Below are 24,441 nucleotides of genomic sequence, written 5' to 3' on the forward strand. Positions count from 1 at the left end.
ACCTTACAGCCTTAATCAGGAATATTTCCCATGGCATTTGTGCACATTCAACAAAATACTAAATGCCATCACAACTTTCACACCAGCTGTGTTAGAGCAGGGGTGTCGAACTCCAGGCCTCGAGGGCCGGTGTCCTGCAGGTTTTAGATCTCACCCTGGGTCAACACACCTAAATCAAATGATTAGTTCATTACCAGGTCTCTGGAGAACTTCAGGACATGTTGAGGAGGTAATTTAGTCATTTAAATCAGCTGTGATGGATCACATCTAAAACCTGCAGGACACCGGCCCTCGAGACCTGGAGTTCAACACCCCTGAGTTAGAGGTTGGATCCCTCGATTCAGCATCATCACTTAAACAGTTTCTACTTAAATACTTATGTAGCAAAGCGCCGCTGTTGCTCTGTTGTTATCTCAGTTATAGATAATTGACATGGACACAAAGATAACATACAAAAATGACCATGATGGTCTAATGTAAACGCCATTTGTAATACAGCACATCACAGCATCACCGAGCTACTTTAATGCTCCGTATTGGCTATAATCAACATATCAATCAAAATATTATTACAGCTATGAGAAAAATAAACATTCCACAGGACTCTATACAATCATTTTAAAAATGAAGTACACCCCATGATTCAGCGGCAATAACTTGAAGTAATTAATGTATGACTTTATCAGTCTCTGGCATCATTGTGGAGGAATTGTGGCCCACTCTTCTTTTTAGTGTTGCTTTAGTTCCTTTGTTTATGCATTTGGTTACGCATCGTTCTCTCAGTGTCACACCACAACATTTTCATCAGGTTAAGGTCTGAACTTTGGGTCTTGCAACACCTGCATTCTTTTCTTTTTCAGTCATTCCTTTGTACATTTAGGGGTGTGCTTCAGATCGCTGGTCCTCGTGTACTAATATGTTAAATCCTGTGCAAAAAAGAGTTTCCATGTAAAATTACTGTCAGATTTAGGACACATATGCACTGGTGACTATGAGTTTACCTGGAGATGAAGTGAAGAGAGTGGTGACTATGATGTAGGAGGGAAGGGAGAGAAACCTAAAATATTAGTGTCCAATGGTCCAATGGTTCAGAGGTCCAATGAGTAATACAGAAATGGGAAATCTTTCCAAAGTGTTTCCATAGGAGTGATGATCATTTATGAATAAATAGAAAACATTGGGTTTGGGTTGAAATAGCAGGGATGGTGATGATTGTTTCCCTGAGACAGTCAACGTGGCTCAAGTGAAAACATACAACAATGAAAAAATGAAAAACCTTTGGATTCAAAGTTAACATGAATAAAGACAAAATAATTTACAAGAAAAATAAGAAGAAAGGAGGAGGAGGGAGAGCACGTGAGCATGTGAGCTGTCAGTTGCAGAGACAAAAAAAAAAAAATCAGATTTGCCAACATCAGTCAGATAAAGCTAAGAAATACAAGGGTAAGAGATGCATCCAGTAATGATAGACGCTATTTTTAATAAAGATAAAATTAGATAAAGAATACCAGATATTTAAATTAAAAAGGTTCAGTCCTGATAAATCACTGATGATTTACACTCACACCTGTGCATATGCACTGTTAATACATGAAGGCTAATGAACTTTGACAGTTTTAGCTGTCAGACACATGAGCTCACCTTTGACTGAAATGCTTTCAATTCAGTGACTGCAAGTTGGCCAGTTCCTGTAGCTGCAAAACACCCAAATCTTGACTGTTGGTTTGAGATGTTTGTGCTGATATACTATGTTTGGTTTTTGTCACATGTGTGCATTATGGCTTAAACATTTCCACTTTGGGAGATGCTTAAGCCATACTTGTTCAGCGTTTGTCTAATTGAACTTTACATTTGACATGCTAACCGAAGCCTGTAGAGTCTGAGATGTAGCTGCTTGGCTTTTTGCAGTTTCTCTGAGCATTGCACGGTCTGACCTGGGGGTGAATTTGGGTCCACTCCTGGGAAACGGTGGCATTGTGTTAACACACACCTGAATGCTCCAGACCAGCGACCTATCAAAATCTCTGCTTTTGCATAAGTGCTCACACTTTCAGTGAACAGTCACCCTGGATTGAATAGGCAGTTAAAAGAGTGGATGGATTCTATTGTTTCAGTCTTGCCATAAAACTAAATGCAAAGTCTGTCCTGTTTATGGTGTGGGAAAAAAAGAAATTAAAAAATGCAGCGTCAAGTGAGTTGAGAACTGCACCATTTCGTCTTTCAAATATTATATATTTATCCGAAAATCAAAGCTTTTTTTCATCTTTAAACACTATTATTCAATGCTCTACAAATATAAATGTGTCCTATAATGAAAAAGATGTTTGCTTTGCCGCCATTAAATCTGCACAAGTTAAATCTCAGTAATTGCAGTGTTCACAGTTTGATGTGTAGTACAGTAGAGACTTCCATACTGATGAGCTGACTCAGTCATTCCGTACAATTGAGGCAGATTCTTTGGATGTCACATGATGCATAAAAGGCAGCGCGCCAGTGAGAAAAACAACAGAAATCAAATCGTGCGACCATGAGTGGAAAGGTAATGCAGGGTACAGATCCCTGCAGCAGCTGGTGTAGGACATTGAACTCTATATATACTGTGTCAAACTCAATAGTATTTTTATTCTGTAACTTCTGCCGTGCAGCACTGTCTGATATGACTTACTCTTACGATAATCTCAGACACTCTGAACACTTTCTCTGGAAATAGTCTCACACAAACACAATTTGTGTCTTTTTCTCTAGATCATCTTCTTCGAGGAGAGTAACTTCCAAGGCCGCTCTTTTGAGTGCGTCAGCGACTGCTCTGAGATTGCCTCTCACTTGAGCCAATGCAACTCCTGCAGGGTGGAGAGCGGGACATTCATAGTCTATAACCAGCCCGACTTCATGGGCCAGCAGTACCTCCTGACCAGGGGAGAATATCCCGAATGCACGAATACCTTTGGCTTCAACGACTGCATTCAGTCCTGCCGCATTGTCCCTGCGGTAAATATAATATAATCATTTGTAAAGACGAGGACAGTCAGCAATGTAAAGGATCAGTTTGTTGAATTCATGTGTAACCCATTAGATGAGAAGCTCAACTTCGTTGTCTGAAGCAGAGGATATGTGTTCTATATATGTCCAGCATATAGCTTCTATCACGCATTTTTATCTCTTTTTTTATCTCTCTTTCCAGAAACATAATTTATGTTTCTATAAAGCAATTTGCCACAAATGTGAATGTAGCCTACCACAGTCCTTAAAACCATAGAAAAAGTGCATAAAGTAACCAAACAGTCTAAACTTGAGCTAAAAAATTGATCGATTTTGTTACACTTATTAGTCATGAATGAACATTTTGTATCAAAGCTGTTTTATGTATAGATCTTATATATCTAGCCTATAAGATCTGCTACCTGTTAGCATGCTACCTAGCAAGAGCTTAAGGACTTACATTTTTCAAAAGACAACTTTCCAGAACTACTATTAAGATTCCCACGTGACACAGCAGCACACACATTCTTCAACAAAAGTTAGCATATAGCTTATTCCCATTTCCTTTCCAGGCCTAAAGCAATTTTTCAGTACCTCTGCATTAGCATTAGCTGGGTACATTTGTTTTCAACTGCAAAACTATGATTTCATTCCTTTAAAATATATACTTTTTATAACTTTTACAGCACAAGGGACTTTTTAATATGAGGATCTATGAAAGACCAAACTTTGAAGGCCAGATGCACGAACTGACAGATGACTGCAACTCCATCCAGGATAACTATCACATGTCGAGCATGCAGTCCTGCAAGGTGATGGAGGGCTACTGGTTGATGTTTGAACAACCAAATTATGAGGGCCGGATGTTTTTTCTGAAGCCAGGAGAGTACAGGGACTTCAAAGGAGTCGGCAGTAATGACATGAAATTCAATTCCCTCAGACGCATCACAGAATCTTAACTGTCCCATGACTTTTATTTGGCTAAAAGGTTTTGCAGATGGTTTGTTGTATTAATATTAACAAATTGTCAAAGGCAAAAAGAGAAAGCTTTGTTTTATCCTGAAACTGTGATTTGTGCATTGTTTGAATGTAGTTTCAGCTGTAATGTATAATTTACTTTTATTGTGTGGTGCACATAATAAATAGACTGGACACAGATCTGGGTAAGTTGTTTTTCAACTCAGTCCTCAATCAAAATAAATAGCTGATTTACCCAATCATATATGTATATTCACAGTTCACATATTGGTTCTAAATCTTTAAACCCACTTAAATAAATACATTATAATTTTCTATATTTTTTTTATTTAACACAACTTTGCTAAAAACAAGGGCAAACCAGTTTTATATTTTGAATAATCAGTAACTAACACATTTTGGCAATCTTTTTTGATATTTCCGGTAGAACAATTGCTCTCATTTGCATAATATACAACTTTACATACAATACTTACATTCCCTACTTTATTAACCATCTATCATCTATTTTTCAGTTTTCACTATACTGGATAACTGTATTAGGATTACATGAATGGTTCTTCTTAATGTCCTTAAGTTTTTGTTTGATAGAAGGGAAAGTATTTTATAAGGGTTGAATTCTGATAGACCCATTGTTCACTGACTAAGTTACACCAGTAATATTAGTATAGTAAAACAAACTGCCTGAACAAGCTAACCCCTGTATGAAAAAGATCAAGTGTTGCACTTCTGGCAAATGTGGGTTTTTACTGCAATAAAACTTTACAGAAATATGTTTTATAGACTTTACAACTTTGCAAGGTTCTGAGATATGAATAATTACAATGTCACAATAAGCCTCTTGCAGTTAAAATGCATGCTGTACACCATATATATATTTATAGATGACTATAATCATGATTAAGACTATAATCATGCTTTAAATTAGGCAATACTACTTTGACACGATGCTCCTAATCCACAGTATCGACACTGATTCATATGTAAATAAATTAGTAATGATTTAATTGTCATATGACAAGCAAAGAAATCAAATAATCCTAACAATACAGATTGAAATGTATTGATGCATTAATAATAGCACGTTATACTTGCTGTATCTCCATTGCATTAAATAATCACAGAGTGTATTAAACATCGTATCAGAAAAAGCTGATAAGAACCAAACAAAAGCACAACAGACAAGAGGTTATTTAAAACAACTTGTTTGCTGACATAAAAAAAGCGGTTGAATTGTTGGACCTATAAAAGGCTGCTGCCACTTTGCACAAGGGTGCAGCAGTGGCAGCTGAAAGCAGTACCATGTGAAAGATGTTCACTGCAGCTTTTATCACTTTTACAAATGCATCATCTTTGCTATTAGCATTAACATTAATACATTTAATTATACGCAATGTGTAAAATGTGTACCCTAACACACGTGAATGTAATTTGGTGATATGTCTATATACCATCTTTCACCATTCCAGTGTAAATACTGTATATGTTTAGGGATTTGTTGACAATAGTTGTTGGTATTTTTAGTTTAGTTGTGGATTTTATGTGTAGGCCATTAAACAAATGCAAGGGGCAGCTTCGGCTCAGAAAAAAAAACAGCTGATTTGCACTGCAGACCTCACCAAACAAAGCACAAGAAAAAAATATGTTCTGTGTGAAAAAGCTGACCAGCCCAGTCATTGTTCTCAATCACAATGACACAGGTCATCCATGGGTTATAAAGGCAGCCTGGAGCCCACGGCTGCTGCTACAGTGTGACAAAAGTTAGCCGACACAATGGGTAAGGTAAGGATACCTTTTTAAAAAAAAAAAATCCTGTTCCTTTTGTGCTTCTGCATACCTGCATGGACTATTCATCGAAAACCAGTGATGCAGAACCACTTCACGTGTGGTATTTTTAGCAAAATGTCTTTAATTTAATCAAGCATGCATCCAATTTACCGAAAATCCCTGAATAAACTTCTTTCAGATCATTTTCTACGAGGACAGGAACTTCGATGGTCGCTCTTATGAGTGCAGCAGCGAGTGCGCTGACCTACATTCCCACTTTAGTCGCTGCAACTCCATCAGAGTGGACAGTGGTAACTGGATGGTCTATGAGAGACCCAACTACATGGGCTACCAGTACTTCCTGAGGAAGGGCGAATATCCAGACTACCAGCGCTGGATGGGATTCAACGACTGCGTGAGATCCTGCCGTATGATCCCTATGGTAAGTCTCAGTTGGGCATTTTTGTATTAAAGGTTTCACTGATCTACACTGATGATTGTAATCATCATTTCTGCAGCACCAAGGCACTCACAGACTGATGATCTACGAGCGCCCAGAACTTGGAGGACAGATGATGGAGCTGACAGATGACTGCCCCTCCCTGTATGAACGCTTCCATTTCAATGACATCTACTCCTGCAACGTAATGGATGGCTACTGGATCTTCTACGAGCATCCTCACTACAGGGGACGGCAGTACCTGATACATCCTGGTGAATACAGGAGGTTTCATGAGTGGGGAGGCATGAGTCCCAGGGTTGGATCCATCAGACGCATCATTATGTGAGAATGCCGATGTGAGATATTTCATGTGAAATATTTTAAAAAGTACTACCAATAAACCAAACAAAAGACCAGAGTGGTGTCAGCTGCTTTTTGTTTGTTTTTTTCCTGGTTGCTTAAACTTTTTAGAGTCGTCTGGAATATTTAAGGACTGATTGCTTCTCGTTACCTCTGAAGAAAGCGGCATGAAATGGTCTAAGTCAACACAAACATTTCTTGTCTAACAAACTATTGTTTTACAAGAAGTTTAAATGTTACAGCAAAAAAATGTTTAAACATCAAGGCTGTCTTCTTTTGGATAAAGACATAAACACAAGCAGTTTAAGCCCAGCATATTTATTGAGAAGAGACAAAGGAACAAGGTTCAGAAGGTTTTAATTAAAGTCGGTGATTCGCCTGAGAGAGCCGATCCTTGGACTCGCACCGCCCCAGTCACTGTATCTGCGGTATTCGCCAGGTCTCAGGTAGTAGGTCCTCCCCCTGTAGTTGGGCTGGTCGTACAGCAGCCAGTGGCCGTCTACCACATTGCACGAGTTAATGTCAGACATACGGAAGCGGTCCTGGACGTTGGGGCAATCGTCGCTCACCTCCTGCATTTGGCCGGCCATATCTGGACGCTCATACAACTTGATTTTGTAGGAGCCCCGGTGCTGCAGAACAATGTTTATTAGTCAGACACTATGGAAGAGTAAAACAGTCCATCTAAGACAATCTAATGGAAAAACATCCTTAACCAAAAAGTTCTTCTTCAGTTTAGGTTTCTTTTGTGGAGCAGGGACGACCAGATGGTCCCAGCATCTGAGCCAACTGGATGTGGGGAACCAAATATGATGAAGGTTTTGGTCAAACATTAGCTGTCAAGGATTTATATTCTGAAATGTTCCCCAAAACTAAATTTATATCAATTTTATTCCAAGTTGTCTAATAATAATGACAGTTCCTTTACAAAGTTTGTGTTAGAGTTTCTACCTGTTGATCCAAGTCAGCCTTTATTTTACTTTAGCTTCTTCATTTTGTTACTTTGAGTTTTATTAATAATTTATTGAGCACATACATGTCTTCTTTCTTTGACCTTGCTTTGTACTCCAATAATTCAACAATTCAACATGCCCACTTCTAAATAATATTAACTCATTGCATCTTTAATACAATCTTATGCTTACCATGGGAATCATGCGACAGGAGCGAATGCAGTCATTGATTCCGATCATGCGCTGGTTGTCGGAGTACTCCCCCCTGCGCAGGAAGTACTGGTGGCCAAGATAGTGAGGTCTGTCATAAACCATGAAACAGCCGCTCTCCACCCGGATGGAGTTGCAGCGGTTGAAATAGGGGTGCAGGTCAGCACAGTCGCTCATGCACTCATGGTGCCGACCCTGGAAATTTCTGTCCTCGTAGAATATGATCTGCAAATGTATTTCACAGCATTCGCAAATTTTTAGCTCCTTTTTCATTCAAGCTCCTAGCTCAAGGTTAATGTTTTGCTTTGGTTTTTAATTCTGTATTTTCAGTAACATAATAAACTTACCTTTCCCATTGTTATTTTAGTGGGGGCCCGACTGATGCTCAATAGATGCCCTCTGTGCTGCTGTCCTTTTATATAAAGTAGCTGTGTGATGGCACAGCATAAAGTATTGTCATCCAAATAGGTTTTATAAAACAAATCTGGTTATGTATAGCGACGCACTGCAGTGTGATGATGAGTTATTGTTGTCCACTTTTCACACGTTCATCACTATTGATCAAAACACCATAGTTTGCTAGTGCCCCACGGGTCAGTGATCACATTATGTGCAAAACAACTGCGTCCTTCTCATTCAAATAGATTCCTAACTGTACAAATGCCAGGGTCGGAGCAAGTATTTTTCCTGAATTTTGTCATTCAGGGATCCTGGACGGCTTTGAGGGGCTGAAGGCTACAGTTTTTTGTTTGTACCTCAGGCTGTTTTGGATAATCAATAATTTCTACAACGAAAAATGATTAAATCTTGTCATAAACTTGTTTAAGGGATAATTAAATCTACCTTTACCGTTTTTTAATTGATTTTTTTTTTTATCTAGCCATAATCACAGAACTGCTGTGGCCCTGAGTGTAATGTAACAAATGTTAGAGCTAAATAGCAAATATAGATACACTAAAGCCTCTACTGAAATTGTGAACATCAGTATTTGTGTTTGTATTGACATCAGCATTGCTACAGTGCCCAAGTATAGTGTTTAGCTTGGACATTATGTCATCTTTGCATATATTTCAATCATTTATGGAAACAGGCTACACTGTTGTTGAATTAATTATTCAATTTTTAGGTTTGCTGATGTTTACTGTGGGTTTTTGAATGGAGGCTTCGCAAAGTAAGCGCTGCCGTGTACACCCCCATTTAGGGCCTATGATAACGCATGCCTGTACGTGATGATAACAGAAACACTAAATCCAAATCCTAGCATTTTTATGGTATGGGTCCCACTCTGTTTCCATGAAATGGTTCGTGTTGGGGCAGCTTTAGAAAGAAAACTTCAGTAAAGCAGAAATTTACATTACTGCCTGTATTTTCTATTGACATTTGACATTTTTTTCATGTAAACCTGTTATTCATCCAGTATTATTTGTCAGTTGATATTATTAATAAAGATTACAGCATTGTATATACACATGATACACAGTATTGACAACAGTTTGTTTACATTGTTTGTTTATCTATATAATGGAGGGAAATCCAAGCCAAAGCTTCAGTATGCCAATTTCACTATTGTCCATGTAAGGCCTAAAAGTGACATTATAAAGTATGAAGCAGTTAAAAAAATAATAATTATTGATTAAGAGCCTGGGAGACTGTGTAGTGTAGTTTGCTCCCTTACACTAAGCTTGAACAGGAGACCTTAAATATGATGCTGTTTGCCACTTCTGGGTCACAGAATCTATTTTAATGTGTTGTAATATGTGTATTACACATATGTGAAAGCTTACTTTCAGTTTTACAGCAGGTAAAGCAGATCTTGAAAACTGGAAAAACTCTGAAAATGACATAAAAACAGTATAATGCTACTTATGCATAGACACACAACTTTTTTTTTTTTTTTAAAAACTTCAACCTAAGGTCACGAGACTCCATCTCTTGTTATTCTAATAAGCTGGCATTTTGTTGGCTTTGCCACTCTGCCAAGGCCTTTATCCCATTCATACACATAAAATCCCTGATTCATCAGTGCCAGACTGCTCCATTATTCAGCTGCAATTATCCCATACGGTGGCCACACATATGATGTCTAGAGTTTACAAATCCTTCCGAGCATTTAAAAAACTATATTCATCCCATCTGTGCTAAACTGATGTATGCAGATTTCATATTCATAATGCAAATCCTGTGTTACACACTCAATTTGAAAGATTTGCTCTAAAAGGCACAAATCCTTTGCACTGTGATCATTGCTTTAGAAATGGAAAATTAATATTAAGTCATCTACAACTTCAAAACATTTTAATTTGATATTGTACATTTCAAATCACAGACCCAATAAAGGATTTTTAAGACCAGATAATCTGAAACTTTGTCTGATATTTTTTCTTCTTGCTTCTTAAAATATAAAAAACATGTCCCACATTTGTTATGTGTAGTTGTTTATTTACACTTTAAGTACACTTTGCCTGACTGCTTGGAGCAACTGGTTGTTTTGTTTGTGGCAAACAGGGACGTTACAGAGTGCCCTCTTGTGGACAAACTGTGCAATGTCAGCAATGATAACACAGTTGAAGGGTGTTTCCCCCCCCCCCATCTCTTCTTTACTTTTATCATTTTCACTTATTGGCTGTTCTAAATCCTGACACAGATACATATATGCAAATAGCGATTACAAGCCAATAACATTAATCTACCGATAAATCAGTCTGGCTTTACTTGATTTTTTGACCCATTTACTTTAAATCTGCACATTTAAAACATGCTGTTATTTTAAACTGTTAAATATTCCCATTTTCCATCCTTTCAGGCACCACTTCAGAATCGCTGCCTACAAATGGAAACAACATGGCGACTACACCACAGGAAACATTTATTACCACTGAAGAACTTAAAATTATGTGAGAACAAAACAAGCTTTGGTGGTCATGTGACATTACAGAGCTATTTTTTTTTTTTTATTTCTCAGTTTTACAGTTTGCTTTAAGCTTGAAAACCTCAAGCAAAATACAGAACAAAAGCAAAGAAAATGAACAAAGACGATCAGCAACGTCATAAAACCACACAGACAATTTTAAATGTATAAAAACTAATTTGTCTATTTTAAATGACTAAGCACAAATAGCTGGAATTGAACAAATTACTATAAAATTGACTGTTAGATTTGATATAATTCATATTTAAGTTGAAGTCCAAATTTCAGTCCATGAAGGTCATGACTGGACTGTAATGACTGTAATCTTGAGGGTACAACTTATTACTGCACATGAACATCTTCAGCTTTTATTTTGATCAAGTCAAGATATGCTATGAATACTTATGTGTTTTCACACTAAAGTAAATACTTGTTACTGGGATACTTCACCACTGCTACTATTTGTGCCTAAATGTAAAAAAACAAAAAAACAACAACAAACAATACAGCGTAAGAAAAGAACCCCACTGTAACAGTAAATCTCAGTCATCTGACTGCACAACTAGATGAAAGCTTACCTTTATTGTGTTGTAAGGCTGAGGTTTATCAGCTACCCATAGGGCAAAAAGGAAGTGACTAAAATTAGATGTGTAACTCGTTTCTCTTGTAAAGCCCTCGGTGGATTTAGCCTACATTTGACATTTGGGGAGTGTGAAACATGGAGGCGTCTGGAGGCTCTATTGATTCTGGCAGATGGTGGTATTCCTTGTGGTGGATGTGGCGGCGGTGTCTTGGCTTGTGATGGACCCACGAGGGTGAAAACCTTAGATTCTGCAGAGGGAGGAAAAAAAATAAAAATAACACACTATGACTCAGTGAACACTATTACACTAACCATGACAGAGTCAGAGGAGAAGCAGTGGTACAGTCTGACACTGGGTGTGCAAGAAAATAATTTCCTCATTTAGACTCCATCTATCTAACTTGTACTCTTACTTTGGCATCTTTATAACTTGGGACCATCCAAGAAACACCATACAGAGAAAGCAATCTGGTGATATATAAGAGTGCTAGCTATAAAGACACTCTTACTTATCACCTGCACCTGAGCCCTCCCCTACTCAGACACAGAGACCTATTATTATTTTCTTTACTTACTGTCATATATAATTTGCTGTAATGATGGATGTTCACATTAAACATGGCCAAAGTTTAAAATAATCATGTTAGTATACAAGTTAAACCCTCTGAACCAGATGCTAAGGCTTCAGACTGGTCTAAATACTGGTTGTGCAGGGTTTTTTTTGCCTCTTGGCTCTTTATGATGTCAACGAGAGCACAGACGCTCTACCCACCTGCTGCGAGGACCTTTTATTTATGAGCTGGCTTACAGGAGGGATATCCATTTCTTACCTTTCCAGGGTCATGCTGCAGAACAGCAGGTGCCATTTCTTCTGCTCTCTGAGGATACACTGGGTAAACATGCTGCACTGTTGGCTCAAGAAACTGCAAGCGTAGAAGAAAAGGACAGAGTAAGTGCCTCCTGAACAGCATGTTTCCTCAATAGTCATGACAGAATTATAATATGGTACGTTACTTCATTTTGCACACAAGCTACAAATATAGCAGAAAGATCGAAGGCATTTTACAGTCATGTATCATGTCTTATCTAACAAAATAAAACATACTCAAGGGAATAGATACAGTTAAATAAATGTGCAACATTTTGGTCTTCCTTGATGAATCTGCACCTCCACTGTGGAGTCCTCCATGAACAACACAGGTGGCTGAACAGAAACTCCATCAGCAGGCAGGTAAACATATTGTGACTGCTGGGGGTACAAGACTGCATAGGATGGCATCTGCCACTGGAGAACAGACATCAAGAACAGGTCAAAACTGGCCAAACGCTCCTGAACTGAAGCTAAAGTCAAGCTGCATTTTGCCTACCTGGGGTGTATTCCACTGATACTGGTTTGGCATGCACTGCAGTGAGAGTAGGCAGAAAGAAAGTTTGCTGTTAAATAACTTGCTGTGCTTGTTAAATGGCACCAATGGGAGAAATGAGTGGATCCCTGAAAGGCTGAGCTGACCTGGTAGTGGTGACTGGATAGTTGCTCATACACAGGCTGATAAGGATGGGGGCCCATTGGCGAAGATGGCGGCTGGAAGAAAGTCATCAATCATGCAAATATTTAAAGTTAGAAAAGAGCTTCTGATTCATCTGCGTTACTGCAACTATAACTGGAGATGCAAGTTTGGTCTTTGTGGGTATAAATTTGTCTCTTTTAGAAAAGACACCACAAACGCATGAGCTCTTATTAGACCAGCTCCCTTGGATAAACTGGTTAAAACCAAATTGGCATTTATAACAGCTGATTAGGGTGGTGGTGGTGTATGTTATTATGTTGTTAGTTTTGCATTGCTTAGTTTGTCCACTAGAGGGAGCTACACCACAAACTACTACCAGCTGAGGCAAACTGAGCATAAAATCAAGCCTTCTGCATAGTACTGAAAGTGTTAAATGGGTGTTATATGAGCACTTACAAGCCACTGGTAGGAAGGAGTATTTATGTTGGAGCAGTGGAAGTAGGCAACTCCATTATGGTAAGTGTAGGGAGAGCCTGTGGATGTGGTCAGGTAGAAGGTCCCATAGGATGTTTGCTGAGACATGGCAGGTTCAAGGCTGGCTGTAGAGGTGCTCTTTGCTGAGAAAAGAATGAAACCACAGAACCATGATCTGGTGTCTTTAGCCATCACAAGAAATGTGCCTGTAAAAGCTGGACCGACCGTAAGCCTGAAATTTAGTACTCCAGTTATCACAATTATTTTAGAACTGCTGATAACAATTAATCTACATGTTCAAACACCTGCACTACTGGACCGTCAACCTACTTTGACTTGAAGGTTGATGCTTTCGAAAAGCCGGACCAACACTGAGTTTCTTGTCTTTGAAAGTGACTCCATTAGTCTGTAACAGCACATAAACAAACGTACAGACAACAAATTCTAGTCAGATTACTTGCATGATTATATGCATGAAATATTCCAAAGCAAGACACTAAACTACTTACATTGTTGATGATTTTCAGAGCATCTTCTTGGGTTTCAAATGTAACAAACCCATATCTGTTAAAAAACAAAAGGCAGAGCGTGTTTTACTGTGACAGTAAATGTGTAAATAACGCTTATAACTCTTAAAGTCAAAGCTGAGAAAATCAGCTGTGCATACTTTATCATTCAGTCGCACTCTGTGTATGAGAGGAAAAAGACAATGAACTCACCCCCTCGACACTCCTGAATGATCTAAGACAATCTTCACCTCTTTCACTGTGCCGTGTTGAGAAAAAATGTGCCGCAGGTCACGCTCATTGACCTTGAAACACATTAGTTTGGTTCATCATTGCAAAAGAGCTTTTAAATCATGGTCTGAATCATTTGCTCTACATTATTTCAGCAGCCCTCACCCTGTAGTCAAGTCCCCCAACAAAAATCCTGTTAGGGATCACGTTGCCAAAGGTGGTGCTGTGGTCTGTCAGGCTGTCAGCATAATCATCTGGAAGTAGCACATCACTTAGGGAGGAACTGCCCCCGCTCTGGGAAAAAAACAAACACCAAATATAATTTTGTGTGAAAAGTTTCATGTCCAGCTTTCAAGCCAAGAGCAATTATTTTATTTCTCCTACCAAAATTTCTGTATTTATGTGTACATTATTGTGCAAATGTAAAGTGGAAAATACATATCTCTGTTCACTCAGGCCCAAAGACAGCGTGTACTGGTCTTACTCTGGGCCAGTAAGAAGCTTTACACGTAATGAGGTTGGCCTGATTTTTTAATTTCTTTCCCAGAAAGTAGTCAAGATTATGAGTATTAAAACTTAAGTGCTACACTTACTGGACAGTTTATTAGGTACACCTTGCCAGTACTGGGTTGGGCCCCTTTTTGCATTCATGGCACAGATTCGACAAAGTGCTGGAAACACTCCTCAGAGGTTATGGTCCATATTGACATGACAGCATCACACACATCCATGATGTGATTCTCTCATTCCACAACATCCCAAAGATGCTCTTTTAGATTGAGATATGGTGAGTGTGGAGATCATTATAGTATTGAGTCAGGCAGGCTGTGGTGTTTAAACAATGGTCACCTGGTACTAAGGGACCTGAAGTGTCAAGAGAAAGGCATTGGGACAGTCCTCAGCCCAGGCAAAGGTTTTCCAGTTTTCTTGAGCCCCTGCACACTGCAACCTCAGCTTCCTGTTCTCAGCAGACAAGAGTGTCACCGTGTGTGGTCTTCTGCTTCTGAACCTCATCTGCTTTAAGGCTCAAAGTGGTGCTCCTTCAGAGCTGATCTTCTGTATACTTTGCTTATAACGAGTGTTTATTTGAGTTACTGTTGCCTTCTCTCGGCTCAAAGCAGTCTGCTCATTCTCCTATGTCCCCTCACCTCAAAAAGGCATTTTCACTCAGAGATTCCCCCTCACAGAATATTTTATCTTTTCCAGACCATTTTCTCTAAATCCTAAACATGGTTTTGTGGGAAAATCCCAGAAGATTAGCAGTTTCTGACACACTGAGACCAAGAGGTGCAGCAGCAGGATTACTTGTTCAGTGACTTTGAGTCACTTACTTGCTCTGTGATTGGCTGATTACATATGTGTCTTAAGGAATAGGTAACTAGCTTTACTTAAAGTGGCCAGAGATTATGAATCCCACTTCTATTTACACAACCTGACTCGTAAAATGAATGTAGCCATGTTCACAAGGAAATTCTGCTCTAAAACTTAACACTTAATCAAAACTAACAAAATAAATAATTAAACAGCAGGTTCTTAAACCAAAGTAGATGTACCTTCAACCTTTATACACAAGAAACAGCCTCTGGGCTGGGTAACAATTCAATTCCTTTAAAGATTCACTTCAAATGTCCAAAGAATATGGAGAAAAATTGTCAGGAAGATACAACACAGTGAAAAATGATTAGCAATTAACTTAATCAGTATATTTCCCTATAGTTTAAAGGATTGTGTGCAAATTGAGAAAAAAAAGTTACTCAAACAACACGAACTTTTTAAAATTATCTTCAACGAGCATTAATATTTCTCAGGTAAAAATGGTTTAAATCGTGTAAACAGCATGCCCCATTAAAGTGTAGTTAACGTCTTAGCTACTTTGAACTAACCTATTTAGCTAGCATGTTGCCAAGTTATATATATTGCACAAGTTAATTCCAAGTTAATTAGCATTTTTCTTAATGTATTTTTCACGTAAACTAAGATTATAACCAACAATTTATTGGAAATAAAGTAGCTCAAAAGTATCGAAAACTAACTGTGATAAAGTTTATATCACATAACATAACCCAGCATTACTTACTTACCTTAGCTCCGTTAGCTGTTAGCTAAAATAATTGCTCGCAAAGCGGCAAGGGCAAACTTGGCAGTGCACTCACCTTTTGGCTCTCCGCTTCCATAGCCATATTATTCTGAAGCTAAAAAGATAAATGCACGTTACTGCTCTGATTAACGGTGGCCTATTCACGATTTGGCTAATGGTTGTTACACAGCTTCATTGCTCCCCTCCGACCGTTAGGTTAGGTTAGCCTTCACCACTCACACGAACTATGACCTCATCAGTTGGTTTGTGTATCTCGGAAAGCAACGGGTGAATACGTAACATTTTTATTACTTACTCTAAAAGTTTTTTTTTATTGTCTCCCATTAAACTATGTATGAAGGCGTGTTTTCACCACAGATTATTATTTTTTATTTAATTATTTATTTATTTTTGTCTTAAGTCAACATTGTGGGATATTATCTAAAAAAAAAAACCACTTAATAACTCAAAATTTCAAGGTATCAAATTTTCATGTATTTTGAAACAGTCAACACAAAAAGGTTAAGAAAAAAAAAGCATTAACAGAATTCAGTGGGCTACATACTGAACTTAGAAACCCACATCCTGTTGTGCTACTATCAGTCAAATCTAGTACCAATATCGACACTGGTATCGATATTTAATGATAATGATACGCCCACCTCTAATGTACGCTCTTATTTTAACTACAATAATAAGTCATATAATTTAATTTAAAAAAAGAGACGTTAAAACAAGTTTTAATTTTTCTTTTACGTCTTAATAATTCCAGACAATATAATTTTCATAATAATAAAAGAAATCCTTTCCCGGCTTCTTTCTCACCTTTTATAGAGAAAGAATAGCCACAATGTCCTGTTTGGTTTTAGGTGGGGAAATGTGCTCATTTTAAACCTAAAATGTGCTTAACTGCTGAATCCTTTCCTGATTTAAAAAAAATAAAAATAAAATAATGGGCATGGAACAATTTTGCTGTCCTACTTCAGTCCACGTTTGTTGTATTAAAAAGTACAGTACTAAAACGTGGCCACATAGAGGCGCCATTTCTCTGTTGCTAAAAAAGGCATAGGTAGTCACAGAGACCCAGGGCGCATCGGAATCAAGCATGTTCTTCTCTTTTCTTTCTATTTGAACTATGAAAGTGAAAATTTTGTTAAATGTGAAATATTGCCAAAGAAATCTGTCTACAAAGTTCACAAATATCTCATCACTGACTGAATCCCTTTGTGCTGATTATTAAACACACACAGCTTATATTTCCACTTAAAAATCTTTTTTTTTTTTTTGTTTTAATGTGTTTTAATATTATGTTCCTCGCCATTAAGAGCTGCAGGAAAAACTAGAATAGAGTGACTTTTCCACATTTCCACATTTCTTTCCTCTCTTGATGCTTCAGGAGCCACTTCAGATGTTGAGCAAAATCCTCACGGAGCCATAATTTGTCTATGATTGGCTGCAAAGTGTTCTGAAACGCCATCATTTGCATCTCGTGCCCCCCCACCACCACCTTTTTATGCTCCTCCCTGGGACCACAACAAAGTGACACTGAACACTGCACAAAGTCTTCAAGAGCTGGAGGGTGGTGGTGGTGGTGTGGGGGAGGGGGGGGGCAACCAATTCATACCTAGTAATACTAATAGTGAATGAAAAACACACAAGCAGGAACAGGATTTGCCTTGAACACATCCATATTATTATGAATAAATGTGCAAACACAGTTTATAATCCACTCAGTGTGTAATTCTTCTCAGTCTGTGTTGCACATTTCCCACCATTACACCCTTCTGTCTCTGGATTGCTTGCCCTCATCTGAGTAATGTGGGCCACACCATTACTTGTCATTCATTTCCAGCTTTCCTTAATTGCTGGGGTGAATTTGCCAACGAAGTCTGACTGTGCAAAATGAGAAGGGCATGTTTGATAATTACAGCAATTTACGAGCTAAAAGTCCTTTTATACTCCACAAAGATCATTTAAGACACAAGTGCTGTCAGGGCAACTCGCCTGGCTGTTTGAGTTTTCTCTGGAAACAAAGGAGAGTGAAAGTTTTATTCTTTGACTGTTTTAGTTTGTCGCTTTGTATTGACTACCTTCATTTCCTCTTAATATAAATTTTCCATGTTATACATTATTTTTCCCCCCACCCTGTCATTGCTAGGGAATGTTGTGCGTCAGAAGCCTTTCTATCACTGCGTTTCAAGATTCAAGACTTTTTATTGTCATCAGACCGACAAATTAGGACAATTCTCCAACACAGGGTTCCAAAAAAGGACTTGAATAACATAAATAAATATATATACATATATACACATACATACCCACATATATATCTGCTCATACATACACCCATATCTATCTATCTATCTATCTATCTATCTATCTATCTATCTATCTATCTATCTATCTATCTATCTATCTATCTATCTATCTATCTATCTATATATATCTATTTATCTATATATATATAGATATATAGATATATATATACATACTCAGTTAGATTGGGACGTTATATTGCACTGCTGGACTGAACATGAGTTATTTGCATGCCATGTGTATGTTTATGTAATGTATATATGTTTTGCGATCATTTCAACCTTTAATTGACTTAAATCAAACAAAAATGACCTCAGATGAGTCTGAATCAGACACAAACTGCTGACTTGACGTTCAAATGCAATATTCGTTGTGTCATCTGTCTTACATCGGAGTGAGTAATTTGGCCCAAAATGAGCCTCGCGCTGGAGGGGTGCAGGCTTTGCCAAATGCAGAGGAAGAGGGCTGGTTTTAATCTAGAATATAAGGTTTGGAGGTAGCTTATTTGTCATCAAACATATTGATATGAAAATGACAAAAAGCAGCATTTTCTGTTTGTTTATTTCAGACTAAAAATACTGAGGTAAGTGTTCCAAAATAAAATCAGTTGTGCCTCACAGAGATTCAAATCTATCCACTCTTGGTTTTGTGACAAACAAGAGGTAGAGAGTAAATAACAGGCATGGAAGAAATAAAAATGGAGGTCAAATATCAGGTCAGACTTGCATTCCCATTGAAAAAAGGGCCCGTTTTTACCTCAGTCGGTCACTCAGTCAGACAGTCGTGGAGACAGAGGTTGATGAAAAATGAGCCGTAACAGAAGGGTTCAACTCTGACTCTGTAATTACTCTACAAATCTCTGATTTCCCCTCCTTCATCTCCAGACTATTTATAGCTGCTGCATTCCTCTCAGAGAATAAAATGATCTCTTTGAGACAGTACAATGCCAGAAATAACAGGTTTGGACAAACATTTGCTGAGGCGTGGTGGGCCTGGCTGACCATCGCTGAGTTCCACTGTGGTTTTAGTCTACTGTTTTTTTCCCCCCTCGTCCATTTATTCATCTGTTCTTCTAAATGTGCTCGGGGTGGGGAGGTGGTGAGTAAGATGCGATGGCTCGACAAAAGCAGCTTGTACGGAGCGGGATGAAATCACTTTCTGACACACGAGGGGATTGGGCGAAAGAAAACACACAAACGCGCACCTTCATGTCTGCAAACACTCAGGTGCCTACAAGGCCCAGACCTCCCTCTTTGTGCATCACTGTGTTTATGTTACAATCATATGGATTTGCTGGCAAATATGATCCACTGAGACATGTGCGAATATGTGTGTGTGTGTCCTTGCGTGCCAGTGTGTTTAGGTTATCGGAGGAGCTTTGCTATCGACTGTGTTTTTTGTCAAATTTCGTTTGCCAGAACGAAACAAAGATCATATGATGCCTGCTTAGCATCCAGGCTTCATATCCAATTTATTTAGACCAGTGTTTAGAAAAGGCTGTGTGGGTAAATGAATGGGTAACGCTCCTTTTAACTTTGGACCACTGGCCCAGATGACCCCCTAATTTGGGGTAAGTTTATACCACTGAGTAGAAGAGATCTTTTTTTTGGGGGGTGGGGGTGGGGGGGTTCATTGTTTATAGTATATTGTGTGGAGTTTTGGTCTTTAGTATGTCTAAATTCCCCAAATGGATCCGATGAGAAAAGATAAGTTAAACTAATGTCACAGCTAATGTCTACTTTTGTGGACCCAGTTCTATTTGATTCAAACCCTTGATCTAACGCTTGTTTAAGGTTATCCTACTCTTTTTCAAGTTTCAAAATTCCTGCCAATAAAACCTCAGACTATGCAAAGGACCCTAAACATAGGCTATAGTGGAGGAAATATGAAGCTACTTTTAAAGCCATCCAACTACACATGGCATCTATAGCCTGTTGTTTCATTTGAGTGCACTGAACCTATTTGAACCTCATGGCAGGTTCTTTCTCTCAGCAAATTGTTTCCTAGCTATGGCTTTGTGTTTAACTTGCACACGGCAACATCTGTATGTAGTAAAAAAACAAACAAACAAACAAACAAAGTTTTCACAGGACTGGTGTAAAAAACTAAATATGTTTCTGTTTCATTTAAGGGGGTAAGTAATACCCAGCTGCTGCTAATCAAATATACTTAATTAAGTAATCATCAAAGCTGTGACCACGTCTGAAAAAGCAAACATTTTGGGACTATTCAGGTGTGTGTTAACACAATGTCATAACTGTCATAGTCTTCTCAGGAGTGGGCTACCACCAAATTCACCCTAAGGTCAGAGTGTGCCATGCTGAAAAAAGAAATGCATGAGTTACATCTCAGATGCTACAGGCCTCAGTTAGCATGTTAAATGTTAAAGTTTATGACAGCACAATTGGATACACTTCAAGGAGAAAGCCTCTTCTCTTCAAAAAGTTCATAGCAGCTTGGATTAGGTTTGCAAAGTTGCATCTGAAGTCAACCACAATATTTCTGGAATAATGTCCTCTGGAGAGATGGGATCAAAGTGGAGATGTCTGGTCACAATAGTGCACAAACACCTCATAGAAAATGTCAAGCACAGGGATGGAGGGGTGATGATTTGGGCTTGTTTTACAGCTATAGGACCCGGGCCACTCCGCAGTCATTGAGCTGTCCATGAACTCCTCTGTATACCAAAGTCTTCAAGAGCTAAATGTGAGGCCAGCTCTCCACAGCTAAAGGTTAACCAAAATGGGAAAAAAATGCCTGCAAACTTCAGTAAGCTGAAGCAATTTTGTAAGGAAGAGTGGGCCATTACATGTACTTCAACTTATTGCTGCTAAAGATGGTTCTGCAGTCTGCTGAATTTTGGGGCATGGCAAGTGAAACCACTTTCTTTTGCATGATTGTAAATAGACTTTAAATGAAATCCAAAACTTCCATGTAACAGTAAAATGCCTTTATTCTCATGGCGTGGTCACATGGTTACTGAAGCCAGAAGTTTGCCATTAGTTGAGCATCACTGGATAAGAGTCATTGTTTCTATGGAACCCATTTAACTCCCTGACATATACTGAAATATGACAATGCCGTCTATATAGCTGTGCCCCAATTCCTAGGCCGCATCCTTCGGAGGACCCAGTCTTCACAGTCTACGTGGGGTCGGTCCTTCGAAGACCGAGAAGACCGAGAAGCCCGGAAGCGCGAGGCTGTGAAATGGGACGGGCTAGCCTTCAAATTTGCATCCCCAGCTGTCTCGGTGGAGTTTAATAAACTCAACCGTCTGCTCCTTTCTCCCCTAAAATATAACACGACATTGGAGTAAATTCTCGACCATCAGTTTTCTGTTTGATGTTTATTCAGCTGTGTGAAAACTTTAACTTAAATCTCAGTCAAACTGATATACTCAGAAACAAAAAAAAAAACACTGAAAAAAGCCAAATAACAACATTTTTAAGTTATCCAAGTAATTATATATCATGTTTAACCTGGGTAGTGAAGGACTGTGGGGGGTCTGAAAACAATGTGCTAGAGGTTCGGTGTTCTCGCCGGCTCTAGTGAGCCTTGACCTCCCGTTTAGCTGTTGAGCTGGTGGGTAACAGACGTCTCCAAAAACGTCGGAGCACTTTTGCAATTATGTGATGTCTTGATAAACCAAGCAGATGAAAATAACTTAATAGTTTATTTTGTGACCCAGAAAGAGTAATATTAAAACTAAGTAGCTGCCGCCATTGTTGGAAACTGAAATTGGCTGGGCTGCGCTATGAATTCTGGGATAGTTACACCCCATGCTTGAAATCCAGAGAAACAAAGGACACATTTGTCAGCCGCATTTGTAGCAGGCTTCGAATTGGGACAGCCTTTGTCGCCTGGCTGTGACGTAATTGGCCTTCAAATGCGGCCTCCGAAGGATGCGGCCTAGGAATTGGGACACAGCTTTTGTTAATCTTTTTACCAGTACATTAAAAAACAGCTTTTCTTCTGAATGCCAGCTTTATGCCACTCTATCTCACGCAAAGTTTCCTTACACATTGGTTAATGTCTCTAATAGAACTTCAGGTAAAAATCCAGGACTGTGGGCCAGATTTGTATGTGAGTACAGAGAACGGGGATGTTATAATAAACCCTTTTAACTGCTGATATTTTGACTTGTCACAGCAGTATAAGCAGAGGTGTTTCTAATAACCTCAACAATAAGTACAGTGGGACCCCGACTTAAGTAATTAATGCGTTCCCGAGGGTCTTTTGTAAGTCGAAAATTTTCGTAAGTCGAAGCACCCATCGCCCTTTTGAGTGAGGCGATGCTGGCTGGAGACGAAGTTCTTGGTGGAGGAGGAGGTGGTGGAGGCTGAAGAAAGCATACGCATGCATGCATACAGCGAAGCGCAAGTACGAAAGCCAAGGGTTTGTCACATGATTCGGAAGGCATTTTTGGGCATTCTGGGCTTTTTCGTTAAATGGGGTATTTGTAAGTTCCACTGTAATGGTAATAACTACAAAAGCACTTTTCATTCTGCTATATTAATTAATTAAAAGGGCCTGATGCAATGCAAGAAAAGCAAGAAGATGGAATTAATCATTTCACTGATTCTATTTTACCATTTCTTAACAAGAAAAAAACAACAACAAAAAATAATTGCACAAAAACATCTTTGCCCACAGTGGATGTTGAAGTATTTGCTGCATGATAACCATTATAGGTGATCCATATATAATACGGCCACAAAAAAATACACGTGTCAATCACATTGTATCATAACACAAAGTCGTTGTCCCTTTTCTGGCTTTCTCCAGTGGTTGTTTGCTCTTTTGTGAAAATGTTTTACCACAATGGTGTTGCATTCCACAGCGACACCCGATGATTTCTCTAAATGTAGACATATTATTTAGGGTTTTATATGCTGAGGCCCTGGCTATAGTTAGTGGGTGTGCACACACTGACCTATAATAAAGTAAACACAGTCAACTGGGCTCCGGCCAGTGCACTAAAAGTGAAGCCAAGTCTTCTCGCTATTTCCCTCTGGAAGTATCAGGTAAAAGGAAAATAATGGTACGATTCAGTTGATGTTTCACGACATAAAGTCAATGGAGCTGGAGGACATTTCATAGTATCTGTCAGCTGCCTCTACTCCAGCGCTCATCAAATTAATTGATGACTGGTAATGTTTTTTATGGTTGTGCTTCCTGAGCGTTCCTTCCTGAGGGAACAAGATATTCTGCCACAGTAATGCTACCTTTTTTTATTTAAAAGGCGACTTTGTCATCACCCACACACACAGTCATTGCCACTCTTGGTGGAGGAGAAAAGATCCACTATAACTTAATACTAAATCACTGTTTTGTTGACCTCTTTTGATTGAAAGCTGTTGTGGGTGCAGAGAAAAGCCACATCCCAAACAACATCAGTAATGTGCTTGCCGCTGCTTTTACGGTTTGCTAGCTACCTTGTTGGCCAAACAAATGGGAGCAAAATTGCAGTTATTAGATCACAATTTCTATAAAAAGGCATATATTAGACTTGATATGGTTCATATTTAATCTTCCTCTTCTTGTTCCAAGCCACATAGGCCCTGAATTACAGCCCTTGTGCTTTTTAAAGCAGACCTATTATGATTTTGACCACTTTTCTGTTCAAATTGTGGATGCTTGTATCAAGTAATGAGGCATACTGTATGTACTGTAGCCCTATAAGCTAAAAGCTCAGGCTTCAGTCTGCTCTAAGCACTCAGTTTCTTTCTACAAATGGTTCTCAGTCATCTCAGTGAGAGCTGTTATCTCTAATGTGGTCATCTTAGAAACACAGCTAGAAGCTCAGAAGCCCCACCCACCTGCAGCCTTCCGTTAAGACTATTGACAGCCAAATCGTTACAGAAGACACCCTTTGTTTGAATAGTGTTTTAAACTCAAACTGCAGTAAAAATAAACATGCAGTCATGGTAAAAACAAAGTACACCCTCTGTCAACTCTAAGATTTAAAAAATCAGGAGATAAAAACTATGTAGACCTTACCGGGGCTTTAAATTAGGCAAATACAACCTCAGATGAGCAACGACACATGGTATATTGCACTGTGCCATTTATTCATTTGACAAAAACTAAGTCAAAATGAAGAAGAAAGTTCTCACAGGACTACATATAGGTTTGTAAAAAGTACACCT

At 38.7% G+C, this 24,441-nt stretch overlaps 4 protein-coding genes across 5 annotated transcripts; 2 read left to right on the forward strand and 2 right to left on the reverse strand.

Moving 5' to 3' along the window:
• The first annotated feature begins 2,527 nt into the window (after positions 1-2,527).
• Positions 2,528-3,938, forward strand: LOC146608770 (gamma-crystallin M2-like). Its single transcript, XM_085348276.1, has 3 exons — positions 2,528-2,539; positions 2,746-2,988; positions 3,666-3,938. Exons 1-3 carry the CDS (start codon positions 2,528-2,530, stop codon positions 3,936-3,938), a joined length of 528 nt encoding a protein of 175 aa, XP_085204402.1.
• A 1,726-nt stretch (positions 3,939-5,664) lies between these two features.
• Positions 5,665-6,512, forward strand: LOC146608771 (gamma-crystallin M2-like). Of its 2 annotated transcripts, none has more exons than XM_085349051.1 (3): positions 5,665-5,739; positions 5,924-6,166; positions 6,243-6,512. In XM_085349051.1, the coding sequence occupies exons 1-3, from the start codon at positions 5,731-5,733 to the stop codon at positions 6,510-6,512; spliced, it is 522 nt and encodes a 173-aa protein (XP_085205177.1). In that variant the 5' UTR covers positions 5,665-5,730. The 2 variants fall into 2 exon arrangements, with proteins under 2 accessions (XP_085205177.1, XP_085205179.1); XM_085349053.1 differs by having other exon boundaries at positions 5,731-5,739; positions 5,924-6,176; positions 6,250-6,512.
• A 370-nt stretch (positions 6,513-6,882) lies between these two features.
• On the reverse strand, positions 6,883-8,045 carry LOC146608772 (gamma-crystallin M2-like). The gene is made up of 3 exons (XM_085349055.1): positions 8,037-8,045; positions 7,672-7,914; positions 6,883-7,158 (listed from the first exon to the last, which is right to left on the reverse strand). Exons 1-3 carry the CDS (start codon positions 8,043-8,045, stop codon positions 6,883-6,885), a joined length of 528 nt encoding a protein of 175 aa, XP_085205181.1.
• Positions 8,046-11,281: 3,236 nt separating this feature from the next.
• LOC146608773 (protein boule-like) lies at positions 11,282-16,079 on the reverse strand. Its single transcript, XM_085348412.1, has 11 exons — positions 16,053-16,079; positions 14,065-14,193; positions 13,882-13,973; positions 13,672-13,726; positions 13,493-13,568; positions 13,145-13,305; positions 12,691-12,762; positions 12,548-12,583; positions 12,349-12,465; positions 12,011-12,103; positions 11,282-11,428 (listed from the first exon to the last, which is right to left on the reverse strand). The coding sequence occupies exons 1-11, from the start codon at positions 16,077-16,079 to the stop codon at positions 11,282-11,284; spliced, it is 1,005 nt and encodes a 334-aa protein (XP_085204538.1).
• Positions 16,080-24,441: the final 8,362 nt, after the last annotated feature.

This window comes from Diplotaxodon limnothrissa, linkage group LG23 (genome assembly GCF_057381915.1).
Source record: "Diplotaxodon limnothrissa isolate DT_005_m linkage group LG23, D_limnothrissa_male_GT1.1, whole genome shotgun sequence".
NCBI classification, from domain to species: domain Eukaryota; kingdom Metazoa; phylum Chordata; class Actinopteri; order Cichliformes; family Cichlidae; genus Diplotaxodon; species Diplotaxodon limnothrissa.